Raw genomic sequence first — 12,538 nt, forward strand, 5'->3', positions numbered from 1 at the left:
ACATTTGCGTTTAAAAATGCAACAGTAAACTCACATGTTAACACATGTGCTAGCATTGTGTTGACAAGCATAGGCCAGCACGATGGTGCAGTGGTTAGCACTACAGCCTTGCAGCACTGGGGTCCTGGGTTCAAGTCCTATCCAGATCAACATCTGCAAAGAGTTCTCTCCATGTTTGCACGGGTTTACTCAGGTTTCCGCCTACACTCCAAAACATACTGGTAGACTGATTAGAGTGTGAGCCCCATGGGGACAGGGACTGATTTGGCAAGCTCTCCGCAGCGCTGCGTAATCTGTGTGCACTATATAAATAACGAATTATTATGTACGTTAACAAGATGTTAACATATGTGTTAACTGTAACGTTCTGTAAAGGCAAGTGTTAGCCTCATGCAGAAACACTGTATCTGTATTCCCTATTACGTTTTATTAGTCTGAGTGGCCATTATGTACTAGGTGCCATATGTTGTGTGCTATGATGCCCAATATTTCTTTAAATATATGATGGTCTGTATCTGCTTTATTTTCTCTTTGTAACATAAATACAACATCCTTAAACGTCATTAACTTTATCTGCACGTCACCTCTTACCATCATCAAAAATCATTTTAATATACCACAATTAGCTCACCCACAAGAGATAAGGAACATGATCATGTTACCCACAGTAGAACTTTTTGACATGGTTTCCTCCTGATTATGGTATTATTTAAAGAGCTCAGATCGAATACTAGAGCCACTTGATTCTACCTCTTGATCAGTACTTATGTCTGAAAGCCTGAGCAGGAAAAGAAAGCTTTAAAGACCTGAACATTGGCTGACTGGTGCCATGTTACACACAAAACAAATGACTAAATGTACGCCAGTTGCACTGCATTAAAAGCCACTTCACACCTGAACCAGTCATACCTTATACATGGTTACCCAGTGCATGTTTTATACATCTACAAACAAAGGGCAGATTGGCTATCGCCTTCCTATTAATGTAAAGCTACTGTTAAAATAAGAATCATAAAATCAGTCCTTGCACTGCTGCAAGTTTTTTTTTCCTTATTTTCTTCACACATGTAGGGGAATATCATTAAGATTATAAGATTAGATGATTAAATGATGCATCCAGGATAATGCCCTCCTAGTTATTGTTTCCCAACTATAATGGGGGGAGTGATCACCAAGTTGGTTCCTTGTACTGCTTTTTTGAGACATTTGCTTTGGAACAGTGGGACAAAGCATTCAAAGTGTGCCATGGGCTATCTGTATCGAGCAAAACGCATGAAACTTAGTTTGAAATTCTATCACGACCGAAAGGGGTCCCTACTAGACTACACTCGTCTACCCAACCTGCCCTACTGAATGTTGGCAATGTCGACATGCTCTAATTACTTCTTCCATCTATATCTACAAAATGCTTGCTACTGGGACACATCTTGATTGTGGTGCGATCACTAATTCCCCAGAGATGGAAGTCCTCTCACCTCCTCTCTACCACAGACCTTTTTAGGGAACTTCTCCTTTTCCAGAGAATGGCAGAACTCACTGCAGATACTTATGGTAATGGTAATAAAAACTCTGTACACGGAGTCCCTCTATTGATTTCCATCAATCTCCATGTTATGCTACTTTTGACTAAAAGGGGTCATATAGTGCCCAACTGCAGTAACTGTTCTTGATACCCCTTATCCGCTTACCCAATTCTTCCTTTCTATCCCTCTTCCCTCTCCCCTACTAGTGTCTTTTCTCCCATGATTTTTTTCTACATACTTGTGTTATTGGAACCCATGATGGTTACATTAGCCTTTCAGAGGTAAGTTTTTGCTGTTCTTCTTAGGCTAAATTCACACTGCCGTGAGCCCGCCGCACCGTAGTACGGCGGGCACACGGCAGCGCGGGGAGAGGAGGGGGAGGTGAGCGCAGCTCACCCCCGCCCCTCTCCATAGAAACTAATGGCGCACGGCGCCGTAATACGGGGAAAGATAGGACATGTCCTATCTTTCCCCGGGCTACGGAGCGGTACGGTGCCGCACGTGTGCTGCACCGTACCGCTCCCGTACAGGGCCGTGAGCCCATAGGAGTGTATGGGGGACGTATATCGGCCGTATATACGTCGGCCGTATATACGTCCCCCATACTGTAGTGTGAATGTAGCCTTATACTGGTTTTGCTTAGGCTCAATCTAACTCAGTTTTTTTTACATTATTAAAAACATTTTCTGTTTGCCTTATATTTGCTTTATATTTCATTTTGTACTTGTAATTCTGAATAAACAATGATACAAAAAACCCTCTCTTGCTGGCATAGGAAAAAAAATCTGAATAGGTTGTTTAAGAATTTGTGACTTTGTGCAGCTTTTAAAAGTTACATACAAAAGTGTATTATGCAAAACACAACAAAAATTTATACAGTCATTAGTTGGGCTTGTAAAGCTTAATAATTGACACTACAATGGCTTGTAACACAGGAAGACACACAAAAATATTTAAAAAAAAAATCCAAATCAAATCAACACACGAAAATAAGTTATTGTACAAGACCCAACAGTATAATAGCGGACTCATATATAAGTATTGGCTCAAAAAATGTAAATGATAGGTAGTAAGGCTCTCTGTACAAAAATGGACATGTACATGAAATATAATCCACATAATAAATTAGAATTAATATATACATACACAAACATGGGTAAAAAAAATAATTAGGCAGTGTAATCCAGTATTTATAGAGTCTCGGGAGTTTTCTAGATGTCATTTGTACATCAGATTTATCCTAGGGGCTCAGATAGCCTGATAAATGTGGTTTGATTTTGGCACATGAGGTGACACTGGGGGTCATTTATCTTAGAATTTTGTCTTTTTTTCTCATAATTATGTGAGTTTTTATCGCACATCTGATATATTTGTGCCTAAATTTGCGACTTTTCCACTCACCCATCAAAGTTAGCCGTGCAAGACTTTTTTTTAGTATTTCGTCTGATATAGCTGTAAAATCCAGAAGTGACCATGTGAAAAAGTCCCAATTTTGGCGCAAATCGTGGTTTAAAAGTTGCAAATAATCTCCAGTCCCGATCATGCGTAGGAAAAACTTTAGAAGAAGTTGCAGAAGAGTTTGAAACTTTTGTGCAACTTGTAAATAAAAAGTCGCAAAAATTCCATTGACTCAGCTGCCTGATATATCAACCTCTAAGATAATTTAAACAAGTCCAAAACCCAACAAAAAACAAGAAAAGACATGAACAAATGTCCCCCATTTGTGTAGTTATAGGGTAGATTTGAGTGTATATATATATATATATATACATATATATATATATATATATACACACACACACCGTATATACTCGAGTATAAGCCGACCCGAGTATAAGCCGAGGCTCCTAATTTTACCACAAAATACTGGGAAAACCTATTGACTCGAGTATAAGCCGAGGGTGGGAAATGCATTGGTCACACTCTCCCCAGTATATAGCCAGCCAGGCTCTGCCCCAGTGTATATAGCCAGCCAGCCCCTGCCCCAGTGTATATAGCCTGCCAGACCCTGCCCCAGTGTATATAGCCTGCCAGACCCTGCCCCAGTGTATATAGCCTGCCAGACCCTGCCCCAGTGTATATAGCCTGCCAGACCCTGCCCCAGTGTATATAGCCTGCCAGACCCTGCCCCAGTGTATATAGCCTGACAGACCCTGCACCAGTGTATATAGCCTGCCGCCGCTGCCAGACAGATCGCACAGAAGATATACAGGGGTCATCGGAAAGGTGAGTTTAGATATATTTATTTTTTTGACTCGAGTATAAGCCGAGTTTGGGTTTTTCAGCACATTTTTTGTGCTGAAAAACTAGGCTTATACTCGAGTATATGAGGTATATATATATATATATGTAGATCCATTATTCGGTGGATGCATCTCACTAGTAAAAATACTAAGTGCCAGGTTTAACATGCAAAATCTGTCACCGCAAAAAAGTTGGTGAACTCTGTCAGGCCTGTGCAGGGAAGCGCCAGAAATCAGAAATCTCACATTCTTAATGAATCTGGCGCACCAAGCACAGTTTCCTACATTCATAGTAAATGTGTCCCAATGTGTCCATGTTTTAGAAGCTGGTCCTGAAATTACAGGCAGAGTATTTATTTATTTTTTATTAAATTTGTATTACATTTGACTTTTCTACTAATTTAAACTTCTAGACCTCATCTGTGGAGATAAATATCAAAATTTAATGTCCCTACCACTAAAATGGCAAGTTCAATGAGGCATCCAAATATCTGTTTCCCTTTGACATTATTCCGATTATATTAGTTGTATGGTATTTTTCTGGTGCAAATAAGGAAATAATATTGCAGAATATTAGAAAACCAGTCTTACATTTTCTTCCAGTTTGGTGAGTTGTTCATCTAGTCTGAGTGGGTCAGCAGCTACAGGTAAAGCCTCTCGGTCAAGTGTGTTTCCTGGGGAATCCCATGGATCTGTGGTTCCTGCTATCAGTTCCTCTGTTGCATTGATGACCTTTAGGACCTCTGTTGATATGTTGCAGAGAGACACAGCAGAGTATTTCTGTTTATGTACGGGACAAAATAGTACAATGTTAGAGAATCAATGTATACCAGCCCACGTCTACAATGATATCATACACTGCTCAAAAGTATTGTCGAAAATAGAAGAAAAATAAGAATAAAAAACAGATCCTTTTCTTTAGCCCAGAACAACTCATGAACTAGTGTAGTGGTCTTACAGTAACAAGTTTTAACTTCTCACTTTCCACAGAATAGATGAAGAAGGAGGCACATTGCCGGAATAAATTTGTGTTTTGTTCTATTCAAGTGGAGAAACACAAGACACCAGTTTCCATGATCAGCAGACGGATTTCGGCTGACACTTATCACCTACAATTCAGATAAATTGTATGTTGAAAACTTGGCACAACGTCTTTAAAAAGTAACTAGCCCCTTGAAGCTATTTTTTTTTTTTTTAATTTCAGAAATGAATTGTACAGGTGATAGTAATAAACTTTGTAATATACAAGAAAAACCGCTTCTTAGTCCATTTGCTGCTCCTTCCTTCTCCTTTAGTGAGCAGTGTATCATATACCCTTCTCAAGTCAGTACCCAGCAGATAGATAAGGAGATGAGGCTATATATTAAAGGGGTTGTCCAAGACTTTCCAAAAAAACAAAGGTGGGGGCTGGTTAAAAAGATAAACACGTACCTTCCACCCGGTGCCCTCCGGGTGCCCTGCACTGCTATCGCTCCAGTCCGTGCCCTATGTAAGCACACATGGCCACGGAAGCAGCGCTGCATGCAGTTTATGGCTGGCCGAGGTGCCGAGGCACACCCACCTGTTCCTGTTCCCAGCATTGTTTATGCGGGACAGATGGGTGTCGGGTCTGACCTGAAGCTGAATGCAGCGCTACTACTGCGACCATGTTTGCTTACATAAGGGCATGGACTGGAGCGACAGCAGCGCGGGACACCCGGAAGGCGCTGGGAGGAAAGTACATGTTTCGGACAACCCTTTCTCCTTTACTTGATTGTTCATCTATCTAAGGAGAAAGGACTATGCAGTTAATTTCTATAAAGAGTTAAACCATTTGAAACATGACATGACCAGGTCTTGTTGTCCAGGAGGTAAATCTGATCTCTATACATTGCTAAAAGCAGAGAGAAAGGAAGAGGACTCAAGAATATTTCTCTTTGATAAAGTATATTATAGTTATAACTATTTCCTTTTGTACTATTGACTTATGCAATTCGTTTTAAACGTTTAGTTACATTTAACATAGATTTGATTTTTTGGAGGGTGCAATAAACTACAGAACAGTGCAAGTGACATCTATTTTAATAAGGGAATACTGTTTAAGCATGTTATGAGGTTTTACATATTTTGCCAATTGTTCCCATAGATTTCACCCATTGCAATGCAGTCATGGTTAGTGAAGGCACATCCAATGCATATTTTATAGTTTGTGAAGTTAGCATATCATAAGTTTCTAATTACTGACATGTCAGTGGCAACTCCATCAACATGGTAGTCTGGGAATTACAGAAACCTGTAGCATGGAGTTAAAAAGACTGACATGTCACAAATGTGATTTAAACCAAATTCTCTTTTAGCATGAACATTTTTAATGTAAGTAACATTTTCTTTTCTTTTGGTCAAATAGTACAAGTATTTTGTGCCAATGGGCTAATAGGAGCATTATCCCATGTCCTAGTAAGCTACTTTAAAGCTGAAAATTAGGTGGCAAGTTGTCATGTGCTGCTGGACACCATTATGAAAATACTTAAAAGAACTACAAGGAATCTAATATTAGAAGTCCTTTTAGATCTGATGGTAGATTCCTCCTGCCTGTCACTGCCCTCATCCGTAATTTGATAATCCTGGAACCTAACCTAACTTGTTAAAAAAACTATTTTAGTAATATGTAAATTAACTGCAGAGCCTACTATCTTGGCCAGGTACTGGGAGCTAAGGCTAGTGCACCCTCTGCAGTTAATTTACATATTACTAAAATAAAGTTTTTTAACAAGTTAGGTTAGGTTCCAGGATTATCAAATTACGGATTAGGGCAGAGGCAGGCAGGAGGAATCTACCATCAGATCTACTTCTGATAGTAGATTCCTCATGATAGGTTTTTGTGTTTCATTAAAAATATAGCTAGATTTTAAATCTCTAGTTGCTTCCTCCTCTGCACTGCTCACCCTTTACCTGCCATCCCGACATGAGAACTACTACAGGACCTAGAGTGATTTCAGAAACATGTGACTGTTCACATGCTTTGTGCATCAATGCAAGGTCCTTAAACTATAATGCTACCAGAAGATAATACTAATAATTCCTTTATTTATATAACGACACAGATTATAAAGTGCTGCACAGATCTTGCCAAATCAGTCCCTGTCCCCAAAGTGGCTCACAATCTAAACAACCTACCAGTATGTTTAGGAGTATGGGAGGAAACCAGAGGATCCGGAGGAAACCCACACAAACACAGAGAGAATATACAAACTCTTTGCAGATGTTGACCCTGGGATTTGAAGCCAGGTCCCCTATGCTAACCACTGTGCTGCCCCCAAAATGGGGCCAGACAAGTCAAAGTTGACAAGAAGAGCTGTGTGTGTAACAGAGAGCTGTGCTTAGGGTGTTTATCTAAGTAATTTTATGTAGCAGACCTGAGTGAGTGAATGTAGCCAGAGGTGTGTGAGTGAATGGCTGAAGCAAAGCTTTGTGTGACTGAATGGATATAGCAGTGCTGTGAGTTTATAGATGTAGCAGGGCTGTGTGTGAATGAATGGATGTAGCATTGCTGTGTGTGTTATGAGTTGCTTTGTTCTACGGTATAAAGAAAGAGTTGTTTTTGTATTTTTACAATACCACATTTAAATTCTGCCTTTTTTTGTCCAACTATGTAACCTGAACAAGAGATTATCTGAAGGCTTTTTTTAGAATAATACATGGCAATGGCCTATGTTGGCCTATGCATGAGTACAAACCGACAAGCTGACTGTTAGATCAAATATGCACTTACTTCAATTCCATGACTGATGCATGTAAGAGATTAACACCTCTTACACACTAGCGTTGCGTTTCACGTCAGGGTGCAATGCGTGAAAAACTGACGTTTTTGGCTGCGTTTTTGTTCCATTTTTCCTTGGAGTAATTAGCGTTTTTGCGTTTTTCACGCGCGTGTTGTTAGCGTTTTTTTTTGCGTTTTCGGCGCATTTTTCACGTGCGAGTCAATGGGAGAATCGAGCATTTTTCAAAGGGACCATGGTTTGGGATTAAAATGGGTTATTTAATTAAAAAATAATGTCTTCTGATAAGTTGCAAACATCTGCGATCTATTCTTCACTGTTCCCCGTGTATATTATCTCCCGACAAGTTAGCAGATGTGAAGAACAGTGAAGAATAGAATAAAACCAGTGAAAACAGTGACCACAGGATCATTTAAGAGAAAAACACAGTGCAGAACACAGTGCAGAAAAGATTACAGATGTTCGGCACATCTGCTTACTTGTCGGGAGATACGCGCGGAACGTTGCGGCCAAAATAGCATGTGAAGAACAATATATATGTGTGTGAAGAACAAATTGCAGATGTTTAAATACATCTGCAATGTGTTCTTCACACATATATATTGTTCTTCACATGCTATTTTGGCCGCACCGTTCCGCGCGTATCTCCCGACAAGTAAGCAGATGTGCCGAACATCTGTAATCTATTCTGCACTGTGTTCTGCACTGTGTTTTTCTCTTAAATGATCCTGTGGTCACTGTTTTCACTGTGTTCACTGGTTTTATTCTATTCTTCACTGTTCTTCACTGTGTTTTTTTAATTAAATGATCGTTCGCGAGCAGGGGAAATACTGTTATTCTGGTCACCTAGCAACCCTTACGTTTAAAACGCATTGCACTCGCATTGCACTTGCAATGATTGCGAGTGCAATGCGTTCTTGATGCATCTCCATAGACTTGAATGGGGCGTGAAAATTGCGTGTGACTCGCAAAAATAGAGCATGCTGCGATTTTGACGCGCGTGCAAACGAACGCAAGCACGCGCGTCAAAAACAACGCTAATGGAGAAAGAGCCATTGAATACAATGGGACAGAGTGCAATGCAAGTTCTGCGCGTCAAATGCACGCGCAGAACTCGCGCGTGAAAAACGCCAGTGTAGAAGGGGCTTAAGGCCCCTTCCACACTTGCGTTGCAGATCACGTTAGAGTTTGATCAGGGTGCGATCAGGGTTTGGTCAGTGAAAATCTGACATTTTTCATCAGAGTTCAATCAGTTTTCAGTCAGAATTTTTTCAGTGTCTCAGTTCTTCACGCACGTTTTCAATGCAATTTCAATGCGCTTTTCACGCGCAGATAATTCACATGAAAAGGACTCAGGACTGAGCTCTATCTTTTCTATGGCAATGAATGCGTGAAAAACGCATTGCACTTGCATGTGTCTCAGAGTGTGATGTGTTTTTGATGCGTCTCCTTAGACTTGTATGGTGCGTTTTTCAAGCACCTGATTTGCAAAAGTAGAGAAAGCTAAGATTTAAATGCATGTTAAAAAAACACACTTGTGTGGGTAAAAAAGAATGCAAGTCTGAAAAAACATTGATCACAATGGGTCAGAGTGCAATGGAAGTTCTGCGAACACGCAGAACACGCCCCTGAAAAACGCAAGTGTGAAAGGGGCCTTAGACTGGCAACAGGCGAATGTGTTCAGCCCATGGAAACTGACCCATATACTGGTCCAATTCCACAGATTCCAATTCCAACACAGTGCAGTGGATGGGAGTCCTTGCATCCTATTTCTGTATGATCCCTGTTCTTGTCTGCTGGACGAACAAAACCACCAAATTGGCACTGCAGTTCAATCAGCATACAGGGCGGTTTCCATTGGTTTTACACGTTCTTGTGCAGCTGGCTTTATACAGCAGGGTAGCAGGTGTCAGGTATATCTCAAATTAAAAAACAGCCATAGCTGGATTTAAAAAAAAAATTGCCAATTAGTTGGTAAAAAGTACTAAAACCCATATGTTGAACCTAAATTCATGTGACCGTTTCTGACATTTGATATATTGTACAAATCTACAATTACAGAGCCAGTGTTTTATAAGCATTTCATTAAGAAACATAAAGTCACCAAATTGCAAACAAACTTTGGGTTTTGACCCTATTATAATGGTAAAGACTCATAATGAATAAGATGAGAGCTGTTCCTTGCAGATCAGAAGCTCTTCAAGAGTAGATAGAGTCACCTGTAGCCCTCCAAAGCTCTAGTGCTTTTTACACTTACAAGTGCCACTTAGATTGAAATACATCCACCAAGAACATTATGGAAAAGGAATAGAAATCAATGCTCCTCAAGAGTAGTGATGGGTTTCATATGCTGAAACCTCCTTAATATCACTAATGATAAGGGATGTCTTTCGATGCTCCATATTTTTTTCAACCCATACACAAAAAACACTTTTTAAAGGATGCTAAATTCAATATATTGTCTTGCTGCAGCTTCGTTTCAGGACTTTCTAATGAGCGATACGTCAACTACGGCAATCTCATCATATGCACGTTGTAATTAACTTCTTATTATTCATGAAAATATACATGAAGAACCCATTCACACTAGTATAAGAAGATTATTTCTGGTTTAACAGAACACTGCATATCACGGATCCTGAGCAAAATGACAAAAAGGTTGAATTGCAACAATTTGGCCTATACCTGACAAAAGACAGTGGGCCACATTTATTAAAGCTCCTGCACTAGTTTTTTGTCTGACTCTGCATATTCTTTTCAGTGCAAACTGAAAGAAAAAGATTCATGAAGGACGTGTGGTTCTAGGGACCAGGCATGTAGAGCCCATTCCTTTACCTCTTCTGTGTCACACAAAGACAAAGTGATTGAAAACAAAGATCTCAAATTTGGACTCATCAGACCAAAGCACGGATTTACACTGGTCTAATGTCCATTCCTTGTGATCTTTAGCCCAAACAAGTCTCTTGTACTTGTTCCCTATCCTTAGCAGTGGTTTCCTAGCAGCTATTTTACCATGAAGACTGCTGCACACAGTCTCCTCTTAACACTTGTTGTAGAGATGTGTCTGCTGCTAGCACTCTGTGTGGCATTGACATGGTGTCTAATCTGCTGTTTACCTGAGATTTCTGAAGCTGGTGACTCGGATGAACTTATCCTCCGCAGCTGAGGTGACTCTTGGTCTTCCTTTGCTGGAGCGGTCCTCATGTGAGCCAGTTTCCTTTTAGCGCTTGATGGTTTTTGGACTTTGGGAACACTTTAATAGTTTTCCCAATTTTTCGGACTGAATGACCTTCATTTCTTAAAGTAATGATAGCCACTTGTTTTTCTTTACTTAGAAAATAATACAAATTCTAACAGTCTATTCAGTAGGTCTATCAGCTCTATATCCACCTGACATATGCACAACACAACTGATGGTCCCAATCCCATTTATAATGCAAAAAATCCCACTTATTAAACCTGACAGGGCACAACTGTGATGTGAAAACATTTTCTAGTGACTACCTCTTGAAGCTCATCAAGAGAATGCCAAGAAAGTGCCAAGCACTAATCGCACACTTTTTTGTTAAGTATATAATTCCATATGTGTTAATTCATTGTTTTGATGCCTTAAGTATGAATTTACAATCAGTCATGAAAATACAGAAAACTCTTTGGTTGAGGTGTGTCCAAACCTATGGTTTTTACTTTACAGCCTTCTTAGGTGTCTGAGGCCACATATATGATTTCATGCAGCCCAGTATCTGCAGAGGTAGATGGCAGGAAGTACAGATGGGAGACTCATATTCCTGTTGTCCTGTTGCCCCCTCCCATGACATTTCTCATCTGAGCTACTGGCTCAGCTGTGTACCGTGGAAGATGTGCAGTATAATATGTATATTATGGTGCATATCCTCCACTCTTTAGTGTGGCAGTTTGGATGGCTGGGCCCTCTGACACTGAAGGCCCCATAGCAGCTGCTATGCCTGCTACCCCTGTAGTGACACCCCTGGTTTCTGTGCATATTTTGGTCAAGACCACAATCGAAACTTTTTTCTTAATGGCAAGTGTTGTATGATGTAAGAATGGCACGACTGCATCTACCTAGGAAAGGACTGATACAAATAAATATATTGCTACTTATTGGCCCTTTCATTTCATTTGTCACAAAGGGAAAACTTTACAGGCGGTCCCCTACTTATGGACACCCGACTTACAGACAACCCATAGTTACAGACAGACCCCTGTGACCTCTGGTGAAGCCCTCTGAATGCTTTACTATAGTCCCAGATTGCAATAATCAGCTGTAAGGTGTCTGTAATGAAGCTTTATTGATAATCTTTGGTTCCATTACAGCAAAAAATGTTTAAAGTCCAATTGTCACTGGGGCCAAAAATAGTTTTGTCTGGATCTACATTTGTCTGGATCTATATTTTGTATAAAATATACAGTTTCAACTTACATACAAATTCAACTTAAGAACAAACCTTCGGACCCTATCTGGTACGTAACCTGGGGACTGCCTGTACTTAAGTATACCTGTATATAAAAAAAACACTGAACACATTATGACGTAAATGTAAGTCATAATGCCGTTATGGATGTATGAAGATGGCTCAGCTATGAGCCCTCTTTATACATGGTGGATGTTGGCTGCATTATGGAGCCAACACCCACCGTAGACACCCGTGATTGGTGCCAGCACCAATCATGAGTGTTAACCATTAACCTCCTACTGGCCAAGCCACCATCTAATCTTGGATTAAATTGTCAATCCCCATCACAATGGCAGCCTGGAGGACCTGTCATTGTGCAGAATCTATTACAGTGTGCCTCCAAATTTCCCTAGAACTGATATAAAAATAAACAATTACAGTCATGAACATGTTAGGTAAGTCCAGATCTGTCAACATATAAAAACTGTGAACCCTGTAACAGAAAATGGCGCCTAAATTTCCAAAACAACACTTTTTGCCATTTTTTGACACTTAAACAATTAAAAGGTGATCAAAAGGTCTTGCATTATCCAAACTGG

General features: G+C 40.1%; 1 protein-coding gene across 4 annotated transcripts in view; it reads right to left on the reverse strand.

Annotated features, from left to right (window-relative positions):
• The window catches only part of MYRIP (myosin VIIA and Rab interacting protein), a 285,392-nt gene that overhangs the window by 15,938 nt on the left and 256,916 nt on the right, over nt 1-12,538 (reverse strand). For all 4 annotated transcript variants that reach the window (XM_072153450.1, XM_072153451.1, XM_072153449.1 and 1 more), the window contains one exon: nt 4,358-4,546. In XM_072153450.1, the coding sequence (XP_072009551.1) occupies nt 4,358-4,546 (189 nt within the window). The remainder of the gene's footprint in view (nt 1-4,357; nt 4,547-12,538) is intronic.

Source organism: Engystomops pustulosus, chromosome 5, assembly GCF_040894005.1.
Source record: "Engystomops pustulosus chromosome 5, aEngPut4.maternal, whole genome shotgun sequence".
Classification (NCBI taxonomy): Eukaryota; Metazoa; Chordata; class Amphibia; order Anura; family Leptodactylidae; genus Engystomops; species Engystomops pustulosus.